The sequence below is a fragment of the Pseudophryne corroboree genome, chromosome 4 (assembly GCF_028390025.1).
Source record: "Pseudophryne corroboree isolate aPseCor3 chromosome 4, aPseCor3.hap2, whole genome shotgun sequence".
Taxonomy (NCBI): Eukaryota; Metazoa; Chordata; class Amphibia; order Anura; family Myobatrachidae; genus Pseudophryne; species Pseudophryne corroboree.
Genome location: NC_086447.1, coordinates 172,828,746 through 172,856,289, shown reverse-complemented (window position 1 = coordinate 172,856,289; position 27,544 = coordinate 172,828,746). Strand labels below are relative to the sequence as shown.

Genomic DNA, 27,544 nt, shown 5'->3' with positions numbered 1-27,544 from the left:
TTATGAATAGACCCCGATATCACAAGTAAAATAATTATTTCTGTGGTTCTTTTAAAATGTGCAAGTGAGTAATGAATACACTTGTGCACCTGCTAGGTGACCTGGAAAATGTGAACTGTTTGGAGTCTCCAGGACTGAGTTTGAGAACCACTGTGGGAACAGAACAGATGGGCTCAAAGGTAAAACTCTGCAGCACCTTCAGAATCAGGTGCAGTTCTCATATGAACAAATGAAAGCAGAACAACAACAACTACATGGTCAGCTGCTAGTAAGGATGAAAAAAAACAACACTTTAACATATAGAAGCTGCACCAGGTACAGTATGTCTGAAAAACCAAAACCCACAGTAAACACTGATAGGGCATGAACTGGACCTTGGGATAATTTAGAGCAATACTCTTTTCTAGACCTCTTAGGAAAAAGAAGCAGATGAGCAGATGGGTTCGGTATGAAATACCTCCAATCAAAATCCCGACGTTCAAAATCCCGACACCAATTGACCGATGGTCAAAATCCGGACATTGACAAAATACCGACATTTAAAATACCGACAAGGTCAAAATACCGACATGTAAAATGCCGACATAAGTCAACATGGACACCATATAAAGTGTACCGCGTCCCCTCGCATGGCTCGCGCACTTTGGGCACGGTGCCTCGCTGCGCTCGGCACACTATTATATTCTCCCTCCAGGTCCACTGGGATGGTAAAGTATGAACAAGTCGGTTTCAATGAAAAAAATTATGAAAAACTCATGTCGGTATTTTGACCTGTCGGCATTTTACATGTCGGTATTTTGACCTTGTCGGTATTTTAAATGTCGGTATTTTATCCATGTCGGGATTTTGACCATCGGTCAATTGGTGTCGGGATTTTGATTGGAGGTAAACTGACTGCATCCCGAGCAGATGAGATATTATTAACTCAGTTCCTTGACTGAGATCAGGGAGAATTTCCAAACCTTATGATATGCAATGAAAACAGAACATCCTTACTCTCAGTATGGTCTAATGAAGTTGTCAAGATCATTTAATATTACAACCATGGCTTTAAGAGAAATGCTGTTATAGTAAGCTCTCCCAGGCCTTGTTCAAGGAACCAAAAGTCTGGTTAAAGAATGAAATGCCAAGGTTGATTAATAAGGAAACTAAATGGATCTGTCTGAGGACTGTGTTTGAAACCAGCAATTTGGATGGTACATTTAAAGGCCATGTCCTGTCTTTAGGATAATGCATCCATGTGGAAAGTTGTTTCAGCTCTTCCCTGGAAGGGGAGATTTGTTAAATCTAAATTAAACTGCTAAGGTTCTTTAAAGGATGCCATATCTGGAAAATAAATTATATTTCTCCAGGATAACGAAAGGTCAACAGCTGGAGAGAATTTCCACAACTGAAAATCACCAGGGGAAAAGGAATGAAACTCCCTTAATATGCCCATAACATGGAATATCTTTGTACGTTTGCATAGCCACCTGCCAGTTACCGCCCAGGAACACCCAATATATTCCAAAGTCGATCCTGCAAATCTGTGCACTGACACCGTGGAACCCATGCACTGTATGACTTTTAAGGGATTAATATGCATTAGAGATGAGCGGGTTGTTCCCGTCTGACTCGGAAAACCAGAATGAGGCAAAACCTCATCATCCTGCTGTCGGATTCTCACGAAATTTGGATTCCATATAAAGAGCCGCGCGTCGCCGCCATTTTCACTCGTACATTGTAGAGGGTACAGAGAAGACGTGGCTACGATCTCTCATTGGCAAATCTCAGTATCAGTGCTCAGTATCAGTGCTTATTGCTGTTCAGTAATACTAGTAGTGTGTCTCTCTTGTGCTGCATCTTGCTGCTGTAGGGTGCTGTGTTAGTAGTGTCCTGTGACTGTGCATCGGTCATCATCATTCCAGTCACAGTGGTATCTGGGGGGGTGACAATTCCAGAATGCTTTTGTGCTGCTGAGTAATACTAGTTCAGTGTCTTGTGCTGCATCGTGCTGCTGAAGGGTGCTGTGGTAGTAGTGTCCTGTGACTGTGTATCGTTCATCATTTTAGTCACAGTGGTATCTGGGGGGGGGGTGACAATTCCAGAGTGCTTTTGTGCTGCACACTAATACTAGTACAGTGTCTTGTGCTGCTCAGTGTCAGTTCTCAGTAGTATCATCAGTGCTCAGTATCACTGCTCATTGTCTTGTGCTGCATTGTGGTGCTCAGTAATACTACATTACTAATACTAGTACAGTGTCTTGTGCTGCATCGTGCTGCTCAGTGTCAGTTCTCAGTAGTATCATCAGTGCTCAGTGTCAGTGCTCAGTAGTATCATCAGTGCTCAGTATCACTGCTCATTGTCTTGTGGTGCTCAGTAATACTACATTACTAATACTAGTACAGTGTCTTGTGCTGCATCGTGCTGCTCAGTATCAGTGCTCAGTAGAATCATCAGTGCTCAGTATCACTGCTCATTGTCTTGTGGTGCTCAGTAATACTGCATTACTAATACTAGTACAGTGTCTTGTGCTGCTCAGTGTCAGTGCTCAGTAGTATCATCAGTGCTCAGTATCACTGCTCATTGTCTTGTGGTGCTCAGTAATACTACATTACTAATACTAGTACAGTGTCTTGTGCTGCATCGTGCTGCTGTAGGGTGCTGTGGTAGTGTCCTGTGACAGTGTATCCTTCATGATCATTCCAGTTACAGTGGTATCTGGGGGGTGACAATTCCAGAGTGCTTTTGTGCTGCACACTAATACTAGTACAGTGTCTTGTGCTGCTCAGTGTCAGTTCTCAGTAGTATCATCAGTGCTCAGTATCACTGCTCATTGTCTTGTGCTGCATTGTGGTGCTCAGTAATACTACATTACTAATACTAATACAGTGTCTTGTGCTGCATCATGCTGCTCAGTATCAGTGCTCAGTAGTATCATCAGTGCTCAGTATCACTGCTCATTGTCTTGTGGTGCTCAGTAATACTACATTACTAATACTAGTACATTGTCTTGTGCTGCATCGTGCTGCTCAGTATCAGTGCTCAGTAGTATCATCAGTGCTCAGTATCACTGCTCATTGTCTTGTGGTGCTCAGTAATACTACATTACTAATACTAGTACAGTGTCTTGTGCTGCTCAGTATCAGTGCTCAGTAGAATCATCAGTGCTCAGTATCACTGCTCATTGTCTTGTGGTGCTCAGTAATACTGCATTACTAATACTAGTACAGTGTCTTGTGCTGCTCAGTGTCAGTGCTCAGTAGTATCATCAGTGCTCAGTATCACTGCTCATTGTCTTGTGGTGCTCAGTAACACCACATTACTAATACTAGTACAGTGTCTTGTGCTGCATCGTGCTGCTCAGTATCAGTTCTAAGTAGTGTCAGTTCTCAGTATCCCTGCTCAGTAGTATCATCAGTGCTCAGTATTCCTGGTCAGTGCTCAGTGTCTTGTGCTGCATCTTGCTGCTCAGTGTCTGCCATTTGATATAATTCCCGTGATACTGGCTTTTAATTCCTGTGATTTTGTCATTTTCTTCCAGTGATTTGGACCAATAATTCCATTGATTAGAATGAATAATTCCAGTGATATTGCCTTATAATTCACATGATACTGGAGTCTAATTCTAGATGGGCCAGGTGTTTGTGTCGCTTAGCTTAGCCATCCAGCAACCCCCATCCAGCGACCTTGGTGCACCTCTTTTTTTCTTTGCATCATGTGCTGTTTGGGGACTATTTTTTTGAAGTGCCATCCTGCCTGACACTGCAGTGCCACTCCTAGATGGGCCAGGTGTTTGTTCCGCCCACTTGGGTCGCTTAGCTTAGTCATCCAGCGACCACGGTGCAAATTTTACGATTAAAAATAATGTTGTGAGGTGTTCAGAATAGACTGGAAATGAGTGGAAATTGTTGTTATTGAGGTTAATAAAACTATAGGAACAAAATTACCCCCAAATTCTATGATTTAAGCTGTTTTTGAGGTTTTTTAAAAAATCCCCCGAATCCAAAACGCATCCGAATTCAAAACCCGAAAGGGTGGTTTTGCCAAAACGCGTCCAAATCCAAAACCTTCCTATCAAATTACATCCACTCTTTACAGTCCACACATATCCTCACATGTCTTCTCATTCTATGCAATAGATAGCACCTTTCCTTGTGTACATATGCCTATTTCCCTATAGATTGTAAGCTTACGAGCAGGGCCTTCCTACCTCTATGACTGTTATCACCCAGTTTGTTATTGTTATTTCAAATTGTAAAGCGCAACGGAATTTGCTGCGCTATATAAGAAACTGTTAATAAATAAATAAATAAAACACGACTGTGGACTCGAATCCAAAACCAAAACACAAAACACGAAAAATGCCCTCTGCACATCTCTAATATGCATGTAACTTGATAGAAGTCTCTGTATATTTGCACAATCACAGCACACTGCAGGTTCAGTGATGATTTGGCAGAGTGATCAGTTTATTTTGTGCTTCATAACTGTCTTATATTGTAATAGATTTACAGATGTTTTCTGCAACTCACCATAATCTGTACAATACACTCGTTTACAGAGGACGACTCTGTACATGAAATGGCCCCACCGCTGACAGAAGACCAGTCATCACACTTCTTCTTCTCCGCTTTGCTTTGTGTACACCAGCGCACTGTATTATTGGAAGTGTGATGTCCTTTTATTAATAAAAATATGAAAGTGTCAGAACAGGTTCAGTTTGCATTGTTGTCTGTTATGTGACTGTGAATATTTATTTCATTTATACAGTGTATTACACAGCAGGGCGATCTATTCACAGATGTGTTACTCACCCACTGTCAGTGCTTTCATGTCATGAAACCAATCTGCCCCCAAAAACAGGAAAGCGTCCATTATTGATGGAAGGGGAATCAAACTCTTGGTACTGTCTTCGAAGAGCAGATGTTTCCCATATTGGGAGCTGAATAGGTTACAGTGTTGTTTCTATGATCAATATAAAAAATAAATACAAATAATCGTAAAGCACTAAATCTAGACTAGGACAAGACAAGTGGAGGCGTTGCCTATAGCAACCAATCAGATTCTGTCTACCACTTTCTAGAATGCAAAAGAGAAATGATAGACAGAACCTGATTGGTTGCTATGGGTAACACATACACTTTTAATTTTTAGAAGCTATGCTAAACCTTCCCCTAGAAGTGCAAACAAAGCTTCAGTCTAGTTATTGTGTCCTTATTCTGTGCAAGGAGTAGAATTCTCTAGAGGCTGTTACTTTATTACAAGCATGCAGCACATACAGTACAGGAGCAGGTTACAGACAAAGTGGTATGCTAGGATGGGTATAGGGTAACCAGAAATCATGGAAGCCATTACAGATACATTTAGATGAAAAAGAGGTATAAGGAAAACATTACTTATATCTGTGTTAGTAATGTTGCTGGAGACATTTAGAGAGAGGGACAAATATTTATTTGGGAATGACTAGAAACATAAAAAAACAAATATAATGCAGCATTTTATCTATGGGCAACATCCTGCTTCTTTATACAAATCCTAAAACAGTAAAGCCCCTGTAAAAGTTAGAGATGAGCGGGTTCGGTTCCTCGGAATCCGAACCCGCCCGAACTTCAGCTTTTTTTACACGGATCCGAGCGACTCGGATCTTACCGCCTTGCTCGGTTAACCCGAGCGCGCCCGAACGTCATCATGACGCTGTCGGATTCTCGCGAGGCTCGGATTCTATCGCGAGACTCGGATTCTATATAAGGAGCCGCGCGTCGCCGCCATTTTCACACGTGCATTGAGATTGATAGGGAGAGGACGTGGCTGGCGTCCTCTCCATTTAGATTAGAAGAGAGAGAGTGAGATTGAGACAGAGACACTTGATTTACTGGAGCTTAGGAGTACTAGAGAGTGCAGAGTTTACTAGTGACTGACCACTGACCAGTGACCACCAGTGCAGTTTTATTTAATATAATCCGTTCTCTGCCTGAAAAAAACGATACACAGTGACTCAGTCACATACCATATCTGTGCTCAGCCCAGTGTGCTGCATCATCTATGTATAATATCTGACTGTGCTCACACAGCTTAATTGTGGGGGAGACTGGGGAGCAGTTATAGGTTATAGCAGGAGCCAGGAGTACATATTATTAAAATTAAACAGTGCACACTTTTGCTGCAGGAGTGCCACTGCCAGTGTGACTGACCAGTGACCTGACCACACTGACCACCAGTATAGTATACTATATTGTGATTGCCTGAAAAAGTTAAACACTCGTCGTGTGACTTGTGTGGTGTTTTTTTATTCTATAAAAAACTCATTCTGCTGACAGACAGTGTCCAGCAGGTCCGTCATTATATAATATATACCTGTCCGGCTGCAGTAGTGATATATATATATATTTTATATAATTATTTATCATCCAGTCACAGCAGACACAGTACGGTAGTTCACGGCTGTAGCTACCTCTGTGTCGGCACTCGGCAGTCCATCCATAATTGTATACCACCTACCCGTGGTTTTTTTTTCATTCTTCTTTATACATACTACATCTCATTATCATCCAGTCCATATTAGCAGCAGACACAGTACAGTACGGTAGTCCACGGCTGTAGCTACCTCTGTGTCGGCACTCGGCAGTCCATCCATAATTGTATACCACCTACCCGTGGTTTTTTTTTCCTTCTTTATACATACTACATCTCATTATCATCCAGTCTATATTAGCAGCAGACACAGTACAGTACGGTAGTCCACGGCTGTAGCTACCTCTGTGTCGGCACTCGGCAGTCCATCCATAATTGTATACCACCTACCCGTGGTTTTTCTTTCTTTCTTCTTTATACATACTACATCTCATTATCAACCAGTCTATATTAGCAGCAGACACAGTACAGTACGGTAGTCCACGGCTGTAGCTACCTCTGTGTCGGCACTCGGCAGTCCGTCCATAATTGTATACCACCTACCCGTGGTTTTTTTTTCTTTCTTCTTTATACATACTACATCTCATTATCATCCAGTCTATATTAGCAGCAGACACAGTACAGTACGGTAGTCCACGGCTGTAGCTACCTCTGTGTCGGCACTCGGCAGTCCATCCATAATTGTATACCACCTACCCGTGGTTTTTTTTTCTTCTTTATACATACTACATCTCATTATCATCCAGTCTATATTAGCAGCAGACACAGTACAGTACGGTAGTCCACGGCTGTAGCTACCTCTGTGTCGGCACTCGGCAGTCCATCCATAATTGTATACCACCTACCCGTGGTTTTTTTTTCTTTCTTCTTTATACATACTACATCTCATTATCATCCAGTCTATATTAGCAGCAGACACAGTACAGTACGGTAGTCCACGGCTGTAGCTACCTCTGTGTCGGCACTCGGCAGTCCGTCCATAATTGTATACCACCTACCCGTGGTTTTTTTTTCTTCTTCTTTATACATACTACATCTCATTATCATCCAGTCTATATTAGCAGCAGACACAGTACAGTACGGTAGTCCACGGCTGTAGCTACCTCTGTGTTGGCACTCGGCAGTCCGTCCATAATTGTATACCACCTACCCGTGTTTTTTTTTTCTTTCTTCTTTATACATACATACTACATCTCATTATCAACCAGTCTATATTAGCAGCAGACACAGTACAGTACGGTAGTCCACGGCTGTAGCTACCTCTGTGTCGGCACTCGGCAGTCCATCCATAATTGTATACCACCTACCCGTGGTTTTTTTTTCTTTCTTCTTTATACATACTACATCTCATTATCATCCAGTCTATATTAGCAGCAGACACAGTACAGTACGGTAGTCCACGGCTGTAGCTACCTCTGTGTCGGCACTCGGCAGTCCGTCCATAATTGTATACCACCTACCCGTGGTTTTTTTTTTCTTTCTTCTTTATACATACATACTACATCTCATTATCAACCAGTCTATATTAGCAGCAGACACAGTACAGTACGGTAGTCCACGGCTGTAGCTACCTCTGTGTCGGCACTCGGCAGTCCATCCATAATTGTATACTAGTATCCATCCATCTCCATTGTTTACCTGAGGTGCCTTTTAGTTGTGCCTATTAAAATATGGAGAACAAAAATGTTGAGGTTCCAAAATTAGGGAAAGATCAAGATCCACTTCCACCTCGTGCTGAAGCTGCTGCCACTAGTCATGGTCGAGACGATGAAATGCCAGCAACGTCGTCTGCCAAGGCCGATGCCCAATGTCATAGTACAGAGCATGTCAAATCCAAAACACCAAATATCAGTAAAAAAAGGACTCCAAAACCTAAAATAAAATTGTCGGAGGAGAAGCGTAAACTTGCCAATATGCCATTTACCACACGGAGTGGCAAGGAACGGCTGAGGCCCTGGCCTATGTTCATGGCTAGTGGTTCAGCTTCACATGAGGATGGAAGCACTCAGCCTCTCGCTAGAAAAATGAAAAGACTCAAGCTGGAAAAAGCACAGCAAAGAACTGTGCGTTCTTCGAAATCCCAAATCGACAAGGAGAGTCCAATTGTGTCGGTTGCGATGCCTGACCTTCCCAACACTGGACGTGAAGAGCATGCGCCTTCCACCATTTGCACGCCCCCTGCAAGTGCTGGAAGGAGCACCCGCAGTCCAGTTCCTGATAGTCAGATTGAAGATGTCAGTGTTGAAGTACACCAGGATGAGGAGGATATGGGTGTTGCTGGCGCTGGGGAGGAAATTGACCAGGAGGATTCTGATGGTGAGGTGGTTTGTTTAAGTCAGGCACCCGGGGAGACACCTGTTGTCCGTGGGAGGAATATGGCCGTTGACATGCCTGGTGAAAATACCAAAAAAATCAGCTCTTCGGTGTGGAAGTATTTCACCAGAAATGCGGACAACATTTGTCAAGCCGTGTGTTCCCTTTGTCAAGCTGTAATAAGTAGGGGTAAGGACGTTAACCACCTCGGAACATCCTCCCTTATACGTCACCTGCAGCGCATTCATAATAAGTCAGTGACAAGTTCAAAAACTTTGGCCGACAGCGGAAGCAGTCCACTGACCAGTAAATCCCTTCCTCTTGTAACCAAGCTCACGCAAACCACCCCACCAACTCCCTCAGTGTCAATTTCCTCCTTCCCCAGGAATGCCAATAGTCCTGCAGGCCATGTCACTGGCAATTCTGATGATTCCTCTCCTGCCTGGGATTCCTCCGATGCATCCTTGCGTGTAACGCCTACTGCTGCTGGCGCTGCTGTTGTTGCTGCTGGGAGTCGATGGTCATCCCAGAGGGGAAGTCGTAAGCCCACTTGTACTACTTCCAGTAAGCAATTGACTGTTCAACAGTCCTTTGCGAGGAAGATGAAATATCACAGCAGTCATCCTGCTGCAAAGCGGATAACTGAGGCCTTGACAACTATGTTGGTGTTAGACGTGCGTCCGGTATCCGCCGTTAGTTCACAGGGAACTAGACAATTTATTGAGGCAGTGTGCCCCCGTTACCAAATACCATCTAGGTTCCACTTCTCTAGGCAGGCGATACCGAGAATGTACACGGACGTCAGAAAAAGACTCACCAGTGTCCTAAAAAATGCAGTTGTACCCAATGTCCACTTAACCACGGACATGTGGACAAGTGGAGCAGGGCAGGGTCAGGACTATATGACTGTGACAGCCCACTGGGTAGATGTATGGACTCCCGCCGCAAGAACAGCAGCGGCGGCACCAGTAGCAGCATCTCGCAAACGCCAACTCTTTCCTAGGCAGGCTACGCTTTGTATCACCGCTTTCCAGAATACGCACACAGCTGAAAACCTCTTACGGCAACTGAGGAAGATCATCGCGGAATGGCTTACCCCAATTGGACTCTCCTGTGGATTTGTGGCATCGGACAACGCCAGCAATATTGTGTGTGCATTAAATATGGGCAAATTCCAGCACGTCCCATGTTTTGCACATACCTTGAATTTGGTGGTGCAGAATTTTTTAAAAAACGACAGGGGCGTGCAAGAGATGCTGTCGGTGGCCAGAAGAATTGCGGGACACTTTCGGCGTACAGGCACCACGTACAGAAGACTGGAGCACCACCAAAAACTACTGAACCTGCCCTGCCATCATCTGAAGCAAGAAGTGGTAACGAGGTGGAATTCAACCCTCTATATGCTTCAGAGGTTGGAGGAGCAGCAAAAGGCCATTCAAGCCTATACAATTGAGCACGATATAGGAGGTGGAATGCACCTGTCTCAAGCGCAGTGGAGAATGATTTCAACGTTGTGCAAGGTTCTGATGCCCTTTGAACTTGCCACACGTGAAGTCAGTTCAGACACTGCCAGCCTGAGTCAGGTCATTCCCCTCATCAGGCTTTTGCAGAAGAAGCTGGAGACATTGAAGGAGGAGCTAACACGGAGCGATTCCGCAAGGCATGTGGGACTTGTGGATGGAGCCCTTAATTCGCTTAACAAGGATTCACGGGTGGTCAATCTGTTGAAATCAGAGCACTACATTTTGGCCACCGTGCTCGATCCTAGATTTAAAGCCTACCTTGGATCTCTCTTTCCGGCAGACACAAGTCTGCTGGGGTTGAAAGACCTGCTGGTGAGAAAATTGTCAAGTCAAGCGGAACGCGACCTGTCAACATCTCCTCATTCACATTCTCCCGCAACTGGGGGTGCGAGGAAAAGGCTCAGAATTCCGAGCCCACCCGCTGGCGGTGATGCAGGGCAGACTGGAGCGACTGCTGATGCTGACATCTGGTCCGGACTGAAGGACCTGACAACGATTACGGATACGGACATGTCGTCTACTGGCACTGCATATGATTCTCTCCCCATTGAAAGAATGGTGGAGGATTATATGAGTGACCGCATCCAAGTAGGCACGTCACACAGTCCGTACTTATACTGGCAGGAAAAAGAGGCAATTTGGAGGCCCTTGCACAAACTGGCTTTATTCTACCTAAGTTGCCCTCCCACAAGTGTGTACTCCGAAAGAGTGTTTAGTGCCGCCGCTCACCTTGTCAGCAATCGGCGTACGAGGTTACATCCAGAAAATGTGGAGAAGATGATGTTCATTAAAATGAATTATAATCAATTCCTCCGCGGAGACATTGACCAGCAGCAATTGCCTCCACAAAGTACACAGGGAGCTGAGATGGTGGATTCCAGTGGGGACGAATTGATAATCTGTGAGGAGGGGGATGTACACGGTGATATATCGGAGGATAATGATGAGGTGGACATCTTGCCTCTGTAGAGCCAGTTTGTGCAAGGAGAGATTAATTGCTTCTTTTTTGGGGGGGGTCCAAACCAACCCGTCATATCAGTCACAGTCGTGTGGCAGACCCTGTCACTGAAATGATGGGTTGGTTAAAGTGTGCATGTCCTGTTTTGTTTATACAACATAAGGGTGGGTGGGAGGGCCCAAGGACAATTCCATCTTGCACCTCTTTTTTCTTTTATTTTTCTTTGCGTCATGTGCTGTTTGGGGAGGGTTTTTTGGAAGGGCCATCCTGCGTGACACTGCAGTGCCACTCCTAGATGGGCCCGGTGTTTGTGTCGGCCACTAGGGTCGCTTATCTTACTCACACAGTCAGCTACCTCATTGCGCCTCTTTTTTTCTTTGCGTCATGTGCTGTTTGGGGAGGGTTTTTTGGAAGGGACATCCTGCGTGACACTGCAGTGCCACTCCTAGATGGGCCCGGTGTTTGTGTCGGCCACTAGGGTCGCTTATCTTACTCACACAGTCAGCTACCTCATTGCGCCTCTTTTTTTCTTTGCGTCATGTGCTGTTTGGGGAGGGTTTTTTGGAAGGGACATCCTGCGTGACACTGCAGTGCCACTCCTAGATGGGCCCGGTGTTTGTGTCGGCCACTAGGGTCGCTTATCTTACTCACACAGTCAGCTACCTCATTGCGCCTCTTTTTTTCTTTGCGTCATGTGCTGTTTGGGGAGGGTTTTTTGGAAGGGACATCCTGCGTGACACTGCAGTGCCACTCCTAGATGGGCCCGGTGTTTGTGTCGGCCACTAACTAGGGTCGCTTATCTTACTCACACAGTCAGCTACCTCATTGCGCCTCTTTTTTTCTTTGCGTCATGTGCTGTTTGGGGAGGGTTTTTTGGAAGGGACATCCTGCGTGACACTGCAGTGCCACTCCTAGATGGGCCCGGTGTTTGTGTCGGCCACTAGGGTCGCTTATCTTACTCACACAGTCAGCTACCTCATTGCGCCTCTTTTTTTCTTTGCGTCATGTGCTGTTTGGGGAGGGTTTTTTGGAAGGGACATCCTGCGTGACACTGTAGTGCCACTCCTAGATGGGCCCGGTGTTTGTGTCGGCCACTAGGGTCGCTTATCTTACTCACACAGTCAGCTACCTCATTGCGCCTCTTTTTTTCTTTGCGTCATGTGCTGTTTGGGGAGGGTTTTTTGGAAGGGACATCCTGCGTGACACTGCAGTGCCACTCCTAGATGGGCCCGGTGTTTGTGTCGGCCACTAGGGTCGCTTATCTTACTCACACAGTCAGCTACCTCATTGCGCCTCTTTTTTTCTTTGCGTCATGTGCTGTTTGGGGAGGGTTTTTTGGAAGGGACATCCTGCGTGACACTGCAGTGCCACTCCTAGATGGGCCCGGTGTTTGTGTCGGCCACTAGGGTCGCTTATCTTACTCACACAGTCAGCTACCTCATTGCGCCTCTTTTTTTCTTTGCGTCATGTGCTGTTTGGGGAGGGTTTTTTGGAAGGGACATCCTGCGTGACACTGCAGTGCCACTCCTAGATGGGCCCGGTGTTTGTGTCGGCCACTAACTAGGGTCGCTTATCTTACTCACACAGTCAGCTACCTCATTGCGCCTCTTTTTTTCTTTGCGTCATGTGCTGTTTGGGGAGGGTTTTTTGGAAGGGACATCCTGCGTGACACTGCAGTGCCACTCCTAGATGGGCCCGGTGTTTGTGTCGGCCACTAGGGTCGCTTATCTTACTCACACAGTCAGCTACCTCATTGCGCCTCTTTTTTTCTTTGCGTCATGTGCTGTTTGGGGAGGGTTTTTTGGAAGGGACATCCTGCGTGACACTGTAGTGCCACTCCTAGATGGGCCCGGTGTTTGTGTCGGCCACTAGGGTCGCTTATCTTACTCACACAGTCAGCTACCTCATTGCGCCTCTTTTTTTCTTTGCGTCATGTGCTGTTTGGGGAGGGTTTTTTGGAAGGGACATCCTGCGTGACACTGCAGTGCCACTCCTAGATGGGCCCGGTGTTTGTGTCGGCCACTAGGGTCGCTTATCTTACTCACACAGTCAGCTACCTCATTGCGCCTCTTTTTTTCTTTGCGTCATGTGCTGTTTGGGGAGGGTTTTTTGGAAGGGACATCCTGCGTGACACTGCAGTGCCACTCCTAGATGGGCCCGGTGTTTGTGTCGGCCACTAGGGTCGCTTATCTTACTCACACAGTCAGCTACCTCATTGCGCCTCTTTTTTTCTTTGCGTCATGTGCTGTTTGGGGAGGTTTTTTTGGAAGGGACATCCTGCGTGACACTGCAGTGCCACTCCTAGATGGGCCCGGTGTTTGTGTCGGCCACTAGGGTCGCTTATCTTACTCACACAGCGACCTCGGTGCAAATTTTAGGACTAAAAATAATATTGTGAGGTGTGAGGTATTCAGAATAGACTGAAAATGAGTGGAAATTATGGTTTTTGAGGTTAATAATACTTTGGGATCAAAATGACCCCCAAATTCTATGATTTAAGCTGTTTTTTAGGGTTTTTTGAAAAAAACACCCGAATCCAAAACACACCCGAATCCGACAAAAAAAAAATCGGTGAGGTTTTGCCAAAACGCGGTCGAACCCAAAACACGGCCGCGGAACCGAACCCAAAACCAAAACACAAAACCCGAAAAATTTCCGGCGCTCATCTCTAGTAAAAGTCTACCCTAATGGGAGAAGAATGTAAATACATGGATTTTTGGCATAATTTGAATTTATAACACCTGGGGCTAAATGTAATAGCCTGCGAGAAGCAGGAAGTGCCGGATTTCGTACATGTCTGGCTGGATTTTTAAAGCATCAATCATTTACGAGTCACATGAAATCCCACACGTCCTGATTCTCACAGACTGCTGCATTGAGCCCCTGATGTTGAAACTTTGTGAGCTAGCTTATCCTACTAGCCCATCTCATACCAGTGCTGGCGCTTTTCAAAATATTGTCATGTTGGTTGGCTGTTTGACATAGTGACCTCCACCACTGCTGTGTCCTCTTTGCATTGATGGTCTAATATGTTGTTTCTAAATTTAATAACATTGTTTCACATTTCCTAAATGTTATTTTGGTGTAGAAATAGCAAAATATTATCAATGCATTTGACAAAGATGGAAGTGCACAGATATAGAAAGAGTTATCCCAAAGTCTTGAATTTAAAAGGATCCTCTAATGTAGAATTTTTGTTTGCCAGGAAAAAAGAGTAAACCACATAAAACTGGTCAGTGGACATTTCACAGGAGGAAGAGGTTTTGAATGAGTAAATGGTAACTCCATTCCTTGGTTACATTCATTTATGAAGGAGAGCACATGGACATTTAGCAAATACGACTATGAGGAATTGCTTTCACATGTAACAAATGCACATATGGATATTGCTCACTTTGTTCTTACATTGCTCTCCTTTTTTTGAAGACATTATCCATTCAATATCCATCCACAGTATCTTACCACTGTAAACTCTCTTCTCTGCCCACCACCACCACTCCCTCCTTCTACCCCCACTGCTGTAGACTTCACCACCTACTGCAAATACAAGACTGAACCTATCCATCAAGCAGTCTCTTCTGTCTAGGTAGAATACCCCATGATAACATTCTCTTCCACTGGAGTTTCTATAATGGGTGTAGCGTGTGCGGTGCACATGGGCCCCTGAGTCCAGAGGGGGCCCCCACTGCACACGCTGCACCCATTTTTAAAATACTCACCCCTCCGGAGTCCAGCGCCGGCATCTGCAGCACTGTTATAACACAGTGAAAATGGCTCACCTGCCATTTTTACGGAGTTCTGCGCATGCACAGTAGAGAAATATCAGGGAAAATGGCCAACGCACCATTTTCCCAGAGATCTGCGCATGCGCAGTAGAGTCTGAGCCCTCTAGTGCTCAGACTCTCAGCACTGCCGGCAGAGAGGAAGGGTCCTGAATGGAGGAGGCTGAACATGGGCCTCCTCCTCTCTTAAAGCGCCCCTGTTCTCTTCTGTTCTGCTAATCGCGCTTATTTATTTATCTCCTATTAGAGAAAATGTGTCTGTGCTTTTCTCTCTTCCTCTTCTCACTTAACCTGCCCCCTCTCTACTGGCACTTTCCCTTCCATCATCAAAAATTTGTTAATTTCTATTTTATCTCTCAGCCATAAGTCTCTCTCAAACTGCCACTCTGTTTCTCTCTTCCTCTTTGTTACCAAACTATTTTAGAAGTTTGAGTATCATTGTCTAAAACCCTTTAATATTCTTACTCTTTCATCAACCCTCTACAGTCGTGCTTCTGCCCTCTGTGCTCCACAGAGAATGCCCTAACTAATGTGACCAACGATCTGCTCTCGCCTAATTTGTATGGTCCCTTCTACATACATCCTCCTTGACATCTCTGCAGTTTTTGACTCTGCCGACTGACTGACTAAGCCTGGAGAAATGATAAAGCAGTGATAAGTGCAAGGTGATAAAGACTGGCTGTAGGCTAAAGCAAGATCAGATCCACGTATACAACGCATGGTTAGACAGAGGAACAGTGCCCCAGTCACTGTCAGTGTAGTAACAGGACTTATATACCTTGCAGGGGTCTGGTAACTCATTACAACTGAGCTCATTAGCATGAACAGACTCAGAATGAAGAGATAGTACACACAAGAGAACATAGGGCCTGATTCAGAATGGAAGCAATGCAGATATTTAAGGAGTTAAGCAATTATTACCCAACTCCTTAAATATGCGTCATGGTCGCGCTGTGCATGTGCAGACAGTAGAAGCCGCTGCAACCCTAGCGTCAGTTTCGTGTTTCAGTACTCCTACACAATATATAGATTTATTGTACGTTATCAAGACAGACAGTATATGTGAATATGAATTGGATAAAGGCTTCCATTTGTGTGACTAGTATGAGAAGGGCTGGTTTTTCCATCTACACCACTTGCACTCTTTTTTTACACAGATATTATATATGGTAAGAGGATAAATACACATTGGAACTGACTGATTTGATGTAGAGCACAGTGGGGGTCATTCAGATGTGCTTGGAGTTGTTATTACTGCTGCTTATAAGCAGATGCCTCCTGCTGCAGTAGTGATCTGACCTGCATCCTGGTACGCAGCATCGGATCTCTCTGCCCCCATGGGAGAATTTATCCTTTATCGTGGTAATTTATAAATATATATATATATATATATAGACCAAAGTGATAGAAGCAGTACTCAAAGACTTAAAAAAGTGCAAATCAGCGGATGCTTTAATCATGATTAATGATTAAAGCATCCATTTATTTGCACTTTTTTAAGTCTCTGAGTGCCGCTTCTAACACTTTGGTCTATGGGGGTAAATCCAAGTTGATCGCAGCAGGAAATTTTTTAGCAGTTGGCCAAAACCATGTGCACTGCAGGGGGGCAGATATAACATTTGCAGAGAGAGATAGATTTGGGTGGGTTATACTGTTTCTGTGCAGGGTAAATACTGGCTGCTTTATTTTTACACTGCAATTTAGATTGCAGATTGAACTCACCACACCCAAATTTAACTCTCTCTGCACATGTTATATCTGTCACCCCTGCAGTGCACATGGTTTTGCCCAACTACTAACAAAATTGCTGCTGCGATCAACTCAGAATTAGGCCCTATGTGTGGGAGGCGCTGTCCCCCCTAAGAAGGAACCACAGCAGTTACAGCTTGTACACCATTGGAGTGCCGGATCAAGCCTTTTGGTATATATATATATATATATATATATATATATTCTATAGATTGTAAGCTTGCGAGCAGGGCCTTCCTACCTCTATGACTGTCATCACCCAGTTTGTTATTGTTATTTCAAATTGTAAAGCGCAACGGAATTTGCTGCGCTATATAAGAAACGGTTAATAAATTATATATATATATATATATATATATATATATATATATATATATATGGAGAAACAAGGAGAGGACAAGCGCCTAATAGTGCAGTAACTTCACACCAATTTTGGTTATTTACAATGAAGTGTCTATAGGTAATCTGCGTACCGGAAATTTGATTTTTAGCAGGCACATCAAAATATAGCGGCTGATTCCTCCAATTGATTATCTGCACCACAACCGGTCACCGGGTTAAACGTAAACGGGTGTATCGAAAAGGATATCTTCCAGTCGGTCTATTCGCAGGAAAGCGAGGTCGTAATGATTTGGCCTTCTTGCTTCAGGCTGCAGTATTGAAAGAAAACTGTTCCACAATCACCCACAGGAGCTGAGAATTGGGATTTACCAAAACCTTATTTTCTGAAAGGCACATTGCTTAGGGAATGCCAGCATTGTGTGTGAGACCCCTAGAGCCTGTGAGAGGGTCTTCTGCCAATAACAGTCCCCTGCTGTTCCCTTAGTGCACGACACACACACACACAGTTACTTAGGGGGCCACCAGAGCTAGTGAGCCCCTGCTGCTAGATGTTTAAGCTCTGGTGGCCCCCTAAGTAACTGTGTGTGTGTGTCGTGCACTAAGGGAACAGCAGGGGACTGTTATTGGCAGAAGACCCTCTCACAGGCTCTAGGGGTCTCACACACAATGCTGGCATTCCCTAAACAATGTGCCTTTCAGAAAATAAGGTTTTGGTAAATCCCAATTCTCAGCTCCTGTGGGTGATTGTGGAACAGTTTTCTTTCAATACTGCAGCCTGAAGCAAGAAGGCCAAATCATTACGACCTCGCTTTCCTGCGAATAGACCGACTGGAAGATATCCTTTTCAATACACCCGTTTATGTTTAACCCGGTGACCGGTTGTGGTGCAGATAATCAATTGGAGGAATCAGCCGCTATATTTTGATGTGCCTGCTAAAAATCAAATTTCCGGTACGCAGATTACCTATAGACACTTCATTGTAAATAACCAAAATTGGTGTGAAGTTACTGCACTATTAGGCGCTTGTCCTCTCCTTGTTTCTCCAGATTTATTTGTCACTAAACCTAGTGACACCCCGAAGGACTGAGCTGCCGTCTGCATGGTATCCTGTGGAACCAGAGTGCAAGTTTGATAAATCTAAGACATTTCCTGAATATATTATACTGATTAAGAAGGGAAGTAGCGCACCAACCACACTTTTGATCCATATATATATATATATATATATATATATATATATATATATACTCGTATATACATTTTTTTATTGTATATAAAAGTACATTTTTAAACATAGTGTCCCCCCAAAAAGAGGTTTTCTGTGTCTTTTGTTTCACTCTGTTGCAAAAAAATGCCTGTGTACTGTATGTAAGCAGTACATTTTAAACCATGAGGAGTACCACCAACCCAAGTATATAATTAGGGCACAATATAACAAAGACTGTTGGTCCATAAATCAATCTTGTACAAACTAATTTCCTCTGATGCAGGATCAATACCCTTTACCTTCTCCATAACATGTCAGAAACCTGAAGAACACATTGCTGCCTTCTTTTCAGCAATATACAATCCATTACTTATTGTGCATACTGTACCCAACTGTAGTAGAAACATAAAGGCTACATAACCCCTCAACGTAGTTATTTTAGCCTATACCACTGCTCCTTCGCATGCCTCCAAAGTTTATCCATGTGCATGGAAGTGTTTCCAGGGGTGGTCTTCAGTTTGCCGTCTGTTGGAATCCCGGCGCACAGTATACTGGCGCCGGAATCCCGACACCTGGCATACCGACACCTTTTCTCCCTCTTGGGGGTCCCTGACCCCCATGGAGGGAGAATAGATAGCATGGCACGCGCAGTGCGCCACTGTGCCTGCAGCATGGCGAGTGCAGTGAGCCCGCAAGGGGCTCATGTGCGCTCACCCAGCTGTCGGTATGCCAGCGGTCAGGATTCCGGCGCCGGTATGCTGGCCGCCGGGAGCCCGGCCGCTTGCACACCATACTACACTCGTTTCCAGATATTATATAGTGAGTAAATTAAGTCATGGGCTAATATTACTGCAGACCTTTGACTGTATTTGAGTCAGTTATAAGGATAACGGAGCCAGTTGCAATAATATGGAGAAAAAACCCCAACCCATTAATGTGAAGTCAGCAGCTGATATTCACAGCTATAAAGTGTTTACTGAGCGTATGACTATACTGCCAGTCACATATACCGCTTACCTGAGCTTCAAGAAGAAATTCAGTGATATCTGCAGTTTTATCACCAGCACTTCTGGTCACCACAGCATTTGCTGGGAGTTTTCCTAAATTGCAATCTTTCGGTTCATTTAGTGGCCTCCTAGTATTATCTGGACACAGCAGCTCGTAATTCTCAGAGTACTCGCCTGAAGAATAAAAGTTTGTATTTATACAGGGAACAGATGTAAGGTGCACAAGATTTTATACCGTAGGCAAAACTCTGACGGAATTGCCTGATCAAAGAAACTAGTTGGAGCCTCCACTTCACCCTAGTTATGTGCTGCATTACACGGATTATCTTTTCCAACTCAGGCGGCCCGAATCTGTGTCCTGCCGACGGTCTCCCTCTGGGAAATTGAGGGCCTAATTCAGACCTGATTGCTGCAACGGCAGCGATCGCAGTCTAAAGCTCTATGTGGTGTGTGCACGTACGCACTTCACATGCGCACACAGTGAGTTGCGAGGTTCTCGCGGGGCAGGAGGTGGTGTGCCAGCGGCGTTTGAACGCTGATGGGAGGGGTGCAGTTCGGCCAATGCAGGCATGTGTGAGATGCAGAGGCGCTCACGGGGCAGTAGTGGGTGTGCCAGCGGCGTTTGAAGCCTTTTGGGGTGGTGGTGGTGGTGGTGGTGGGGCGGACAATGCAGGCATATTCGGACCATTGCAGGGGCAGGCTGCTACGGCTGCATGATGTCACACGCAGCCGCTGCGTTCCAAAACATGGTGAGTTGCTCCCTGCCTAAAGTGGAACGCATTACCACCGTGTGATGCTTTCGCACCTCTGTGGGGGGAGGGGTTAACATGCAGGGCGGCTAGCCTTTGCTGGGCGTCCCCCCACATGTCAGAGATTGTGATCGTAGATGTGCTATTTTTAGCACATCTGCGATCAGCTCTGAATCACCCCCTAAGTTTTACTTCAGAACACCAGCAGCCGCTGGGGAACTGTGAGCAGACAACAGTAGTTATTTAGATCTATGCCGCATGGACTGATCCCTCACTGAACGGCAGTAATAGTTGTATGATCAACCTGTAACTGCCGGCCGTGGCACGCTAAACAAGGGCAGCTGAAATCCAGACCAGCTGCCCTACTTGTCTAGCTATTTCCTCAAACCAGTGGGAGAAGTTTGAGTTTGTCAGGCTCAAGTTTAATTCAGCTACAAAGTATCTACCCATGGAGTACTCACTTACACATTTGTCTGCCCAGAAATATTTTAAAACTTTGTATCATAATCGTGAAAACAACAATATATTAAACAATTGGGCTCTGACCCTTTTACCATCAAAATGAGATATTTTCTAAACATGATTTTCTCGTGGTTGTGGGCAGTGTTATTTGTAGTATGCTTTTTATGAAAAAATTATTGTTTTTAGAAGTGTATGTTTTATATGTTGTACTTCAAGTGATTATTTTTTAAAAAACAAACAAAAATCCATTTCTACAAGTATTTGTCCTGTGGGTAAACTAGCGCTGCCCTTTCTCCTTTCTTTGCAGGTTTATATGTGAGGTGTCAGCAGAGACCTATAGGCAGCAGCTTTTTACTGACTGGTATTACTCAGCGCCTGCCACCTGGTATACTCTATATGGGTTTAGTATTTTTGATCAGCGAATGGGATGCCAGGCGATCACAATACCGATGCCGGCATCTTGATCTCTGAAATCCCGACAATGGTGAGGCAAGTATGTTATCCCCTCTCCCCTAACCCTCCCTTCCTGCAGCCTAAACATAACCTCTCACCTTAGTGTCTAACCCTAACCCCCCCCCCCCCCCCCCGGTGGTGGTGCCTAAATCTAATCCCCACTTCCCCGCAGCCTAACCCTCCCCCCTTAGTGCCTAAACCTAACCACCCCCAGTGGTGCTTAACCCTAACCCCACCCACCCCGCAGCCATTGAGAGGAAACACCTCCCAATGGGACTGCCTGTTGTATCTGTGACTGACAGGTAGGACTTCCAATAGGAAGCTATTGCCAGTCACAGTGAAGCCAGCGCAGTCATAGACTGCATCTGGCTCACTGACACTGAGCAGGGAGGCAGATTTTACCTGGGGAGGGGTGCTGCCTATTGGTAAAATTCACCACCGGTTGTCTGTCGTTAGAATAGAAGGGACATGTATTGGGACCATATTATATTCCATAGGATGGCTGTCTTTAGAATAGAAGGGGAAATTTATTTTTCCTCACATCCATTATTTTCTAAAAGCACCTCTCATCCCAATAACCTGCAGTAGGTTGCCTGTGGCAGGTCTCCATTAAATCATTCTATCCAGACTACTAATATTTGAACTACTCATTGATGGGCTCTTTTGATCCCTGGACATCATTGCAATTGTTCTCACTATGTCATTTTCTATGCTTGCCTATATAATTTTGCCACAATGTCCTACCTGAGGTGCCACAAAGCTCTTGAAGGGGAGGTTGGTGGTGCAAGACCATATCAAATTATTTATGATCCATTTGATAAGGACAACCAGAGCTAGTGGCTGCCAGTCATAAAATATGTGATTAACAGAAGCACAACCCTGTCCACCACCCCATAACTGAACCTAAGGATGACAGGTAAGCACAGTTTACTTAATTTTAATAGTTTTAGCTGAATTTCTCATTAATAAACGTATGGCCAAGGTGTACCACGAAAAAGGTTGCTGATTCTCCAGGGCGCCGTGATTCTAGAAAGTTTGGAAACCACTGTCCTAGAGTATATTAATATATCTGGTGTGTGTATCACAGCCTGCAAATGTTCAGGGTAAAAAAAACAACATATATATTTTATATATATATATATATATATATATATATATATTACATACATCAAGTAGCTCAATAAATGTGCTTAGATTTGTGTATTACTTACCTGTCAAAGCTGTGCTTTCCACAAATGCTACATCTCCCTTATCCTCTCTCAAACATCTGCAAAAGGAACAAAAAATATACAATCATTTCTGTGTCAATACACCCAATCTCTATTTTCCCATTTGACCTAGTATTATTAACTAATTACCTATTAAAGCACTGACATATCTGACCTGTTCTATTTTTTACCCATTATCCTACTTTTCTTGACTATTTTGTCTGCAGTCCGCCTCAGCTTCTACTTAGTTACTGCTTATACTTGTCTGCTGCCAGGCTAGACTTTTGCCTATTACTGTTTATGTTTGTATGCTGCTAACCCTGACCTACAATTCTGTTATCTGCCTGCCCTGACCTTGGATATTATTACCACTTTTAAACAAAAAATTGTGGTTCGTAGCCGGGAGCCTGACACGAGACCTACCCGGCTGCGATTCGCGTCAGCCCCCTTTCCCACCGCAGTCACCAGCCCGGCATTTTGCAGGGTTGGTGACGTTGCCTGTCACGCGGATCACATGATCTCCAAGCGCCGCCCGTGCATTCACTGTAAACGGGAAGCCGGGTCGATGCGACCCGGCTACTGTTTACACTGCACAGTTTGCCGGGTCGAACACGTGTTCACCCCTGCAAACTACCCGAGTTGAATACCGGGTCACTCGACCTGGGTTTTTCCAACTGGGTCCTTTTACACCGAGCAGCAACACGGCTATGCACGTTCATGGGCAATAACCCGTGTTATATGCTGGCAGTGTAAAAGGGGTATTAGTGACTATTCTTTGCTGCATTACCATACTGCTTGTTATTATTTCAGCAGATGCATACTCAGCAGATGATTGCTTAGGATTCAGGCTCCATTATATTAATAATTAGACCAGCTTCTAGATAAACCTGTACTACATGCACATAAAACCTGTTAAAACCGGAGGCAATTTCTAGAGGTAGGTGCATTCATTACAAGTATTAGGTAAAGTCCATTCCTACTGTCGAAGTAAAAAAAAAAAATTACATAAAAAGAACATACAAACTACACACATATAAGTCGATATACTTGAAAATACGCGCAGCGAGCACAGCAATATATGGTAACACACGCATTTACAAGGACATGCCACAGAGATGGATTCGACACTTATTTCATGCAGTACATAATTGTGGTGGTATCAAGCGCCAGACATCATGATGATTTAGAATTGTTTATGATGGAGTGGTGTCATGTATGTGTATTATTTGAACCAAACAAGATAGACCTGTCATATTTACTATTAAAACAACCAGCTTAATGTGTAGATTAATTTGATACTTGTTATTAAGTTGTAGGACATTGCAACAAATAGTTATGATTATATGTATAAAAGCTAAAATCACTTTTATTAGAACAATAGATATTCCAAACAGGAAACTCAGGCCAGCCCCTTTGGACGTCCCCAAGGCTGAACCTGATCAGCACACGAACAAACCAGTGACTCATCATGAATGAGAGAGAGTTCCCTCCCCCAAAACTAGATAACACATAAGCTGACCACACAGGAGGTCAGTTCCTGTTTTTTGTCTCAGAGGAAGATGGAGTCTCAGCATTACTTTACAGAGAGAGAGAGAGAGAGAGAGAGTGTGATATGGAAAGACGAATTTATATAACTTAAGGATAATGGTATTGTATGCTGGCATGTAACTAACTATATGTAACTGTATGTTATTAACTGCTTACTGTGTGAGTTGTAATCATGTAATTATAGGTATACTGTACATTGTAATACATATTGAATCCATATCCTTTTTAATAACAAATATATACATCACTGAGCTTTGGAACTCAGATAATGTGTGGGTGTATTGTTTTCTCTTATGGGATGCAGTGTTTTGCGATGTATAGCGCACATTCATGGGATATGGCAATAAGAGGTGCAGGTGTTTACAATATATATTAGAGCGGGCATTTTAAATATTTGTGAGAAATCAATTTGGCATTCTTAGATGGGGGCTCTTACGGGATATCACGTTCTTAATGATGCACTGTACATTATAAACGCGATGCTGTGGTCGATCAGCTTGTGATGGACGCATCCTAAAGCTGAGAAAATCATATCCGTGTGTATTGTTGTGTTATTAGTAAGACGCTGATATGAAATTCAAGGGACAATGCGTTTCTCATAATATTTAAGATGCTAAAATGTATTTTTATTGTTGCAAAACAAGGTTCAAATAAGTCATATTGTGTTTGATTCAGATTGGATTGTTTATCTGTTTAAGTAGGTTTAAAAGTATATTCAAAAGTTGCTGCGTAGCCTTGATATAGTTTTTATTTTTAACTCCGGTCTAAAATAACTTCTGGTGCTTGTATGATGTGTGATTTCTTTGTTACAAAGGAAGCCGCATGGTCTGTCCTCCATTTTGGACTAACCACATGGCCTGTCCACCATTTTGTGTAACCCTCATGGATGTGGAAGGGGGAGGAGCAGCGGCCATTTTGGGAAGGTAATTTTCTGAATGGCTGATTTTCACTGCGCAGAATAATCAGCTTTCCTTGGTCACATCAAACACCATTTATGAGTTACCAATGCATTTATTTAACCCATGCCATAGTCAATTATAAATAGTTTTAGCTGGCCCTAGTGAGAGTTAATAGATGAATACTTGATGTAAGAATTACACACAGATATAAACAACGTTTTTTTCTTTTTCCTCCAGGATTTAGTTAACTCGATGTTTGCTATAGGATAGCCATTGAAATGCAAATTAACCTGTGTAACTGCTTTTTCTTAGCAGTGAAAACCACTTTTACAGGCAGGCAAAAGCACATAGCTTTGATATGCAAATTAGAAGCACTGAATGGGTAAGGTGTCTCATAGGAGACCAGTGAATGGTATATTATATATAATATTATTATAATTATGTGTGTGTTTATATCAGTGTATGTTCTTCAGGATAGCTATCCTATCTGAATCATATAATTTAAATTATTGATTATTGCTAGATTCATTTAGATCTGTGTGAAACCGGATACATTTGTTGCTATGTAGTTAAAACTAAAATAACACTGTTTAAGGAAGTAAGTATAAAGACACAAAATGCAGTTCTGGCCCAGTCGTAATAGGGTTAAACGGAACAAGTGTGTGTTGTGTTTAGTGGGCAATAGTAGTTTTTATTGCTCACATTTATCGAAGTTGTGTGAGTTTATTTATTGCGTACGCACATTGGTACACGTGATACGGAACGTGAGGACAGTGTCCAAAAATGCGCATGTGGCGCAAGGCCGCACACGTGGCATAGAGGTACGCACGGTTGCGTAATTACGCAAGCTTGCATAGGGTTGTGTGTGCATAACAAAACTACACAATAGTTCATTTAGTTTAAAGGTGGGACAGTAGCCACGCTACAATAGCACAAAACTGCCCGGTTTCTAAAGCAGATTAGTATAAAAACATTTTTTTTTAAATTGCCTCTGGGGTAAAGCTGCAAACCTGAATGAATTCAAATTTTCTGTACAGAAAAACAAAGTGTATTTGAGTGAGCGAACGTAGGAGTGAGTGGATATTTGAACCCAGGGAATTCGGGATCCCGTCGTGTGGTACATCAAGTAAGAGGAGGCTTGATGGCGTGAAGTGGCTGACTCACGTTAGTATAAGGTTTTATATGCAAATCGTGAGGTGATAAGTATTGCAAAGTATTGAAGTAAAAAGGTTTTTGTATTACGCTCCGGGCTGAGGGTCACAGTTTGTACATTGACCCGTGGTTGTACGGCAGATAGGTAATAAGTACCCATACGCTGTGCAATTGGACAGCGCGTTTTTGGGTGCGATATATACAGCGCAACTTGATACCCCTTTACGAACTTTTGCGTAAAATTGCGGTATCATTAGCGCTGTATAGAGCATACGCAAGCGTGATTTGTGTATAAGTGTATAGGGAGTTTTCGCTGGTCTCTCTCAGGAAAATCTCCAGCGCTGTATATTCACTGGAATAGGTAAGTCACTCCTAAACACTTCCAGTGAATAGAAACCAGATAGGGGCCTCACTGGGTTCGCGGTGGTCACTATTGGAGTGAGTCGTGGTACTCAGCGGAGAAGGAGTGGGTGAAAGCGCTCTAAGAACTTTCACCGTCTATTCGTATTGTGCATCGGGGATTGCGTAAAAAGGAAAAAGTCCGCGATGGGATCCAATTGCACAAGCGGTGGACGTTTTGTAGCCAGGGTTCAGGTTGAAGAGCCGTGGTCCATGGGGTCAGCGAGGTTTGTTATGTGTGGTAAATATGGATCACACACGGAAGACTTTTTGTCTGAATGGGTACGTATGACTGACAAAGATAGGGTGCCATCACCTCTACAAACTCATCTGTCACCAACCTCTTTTCTGTTTCTCTACAGTTTCCTCTTCATCTTTGCGTTCACACAGGGTGGTACAATACATGGACCCAAGTACAGTTCAAACTCCACATGCCTAGGTCCTTCAGAGTTCTGCCTGAACCCAGTATATCTCAACAGCACGATGACACCAGTATTACTGCAATGTGCCTTGTCATGCACAAAGGGTGGAGAATGGGAATACTGGTGAAGGGAAGTTTTGTATACACACCGATATGCCTGTTGGTGAATGGCAAACCTGACATTTTCTTTTTCATTTTCTTCTTCTTTCTCTCCTCTAGAGATATTTCCTTTTTTTTTTTTTTTTTGAGTTATGCTCATGGTACTGTACATTGCAAACACACGATAGAAAATTAAAATACAAAAAATGTGTGTTCCGTGCAGGAAGAGGCAGTTTGGGGGACAAAGGGGTATGGCCAGGAGTCCTCAGGACTGTGAGCAGGTGGACACGGTAAGCCAGTAGCCCCCAGAGCATACCTTCCAAGTCTAGCTGAGGTGGCACACGGTCTGACTCAACTAGGCAAAGAGGGTAGGTGCAGGCTGATGAGAGCCTACTGGTGTGCGCCAGGATTCTATTCTCATGTAGGTAAAGAGAGCAATGACCTGTCTTACTTGCTTGAGGAAGAATATTGGTAAAGCAATACCAACAGAGCCATCCAATATCCCTCCTGCAGATGGATCTTTTCAGGAAATACAAATCAACTTCGTACAGTTAACACCCTTTAGGAATTATTGTTATGTATTGGTGTGCACTGATGTTTTCTCAAACTGGATAGAGGCATTTCCTGCCGCCACGGATGCTGCTGTGTTTACCGCAAAGAAAAATTGTGCAGAAATTTGTGTGTAGATAATGGTACCCCTAGAAGTAGTAGCAAAGCTTGAAATTGTACTATTGTGATCATAGATACTGCCACTAGTATTATGTAGCTTCGGAATCACTCCCAGATCTTCACTCAATGAATCACCCTCTTCGAAATTTGTTTTTGGTATGGTTTGGTTTTGGTATTTGTGTCTCTTTGGTTGTTTTCGGAAGACAACCT

At 43.9% G+C, this 27,544-nt stretch overlaps 1 protein-coding gene across 1 annotated transcript in view; it reads right to left on the bottom strand.

The window, feature by feature from the left end:
* The window catches only part of LOC134909106 (uncharacterized), a 272,045-nt gene that overhangs the window by 49,937 nt on the left and 194,564 nt on the right, over positions 1 to 27,544 (bottom strand). Inside the window, exons 19-22 of the mRNA XM_063915544.1 lie at positions 22,151 to 22,206; positions 19,286 to 19,449; positions 4,797 to 4,947; positions 4,515 to 4,660 (exon numbers count right to left, since the gene is read on the bottom strand). Of these exons, the coding sequence (XP_063771614.1) occupies positions 4,515 to 4,660; positions 4,797 to 4,947; positions 19,286 to 19,449; positions 22,151 to 22,206 (517 nt within the window). The remainder of the gene's footprint in view (positions 1 to 4,514; positions 4,661 to 4,796; positions 4,948 to 19,285; positions 19,450 to 22,150; positions 22,207 to 27,544) is intronic.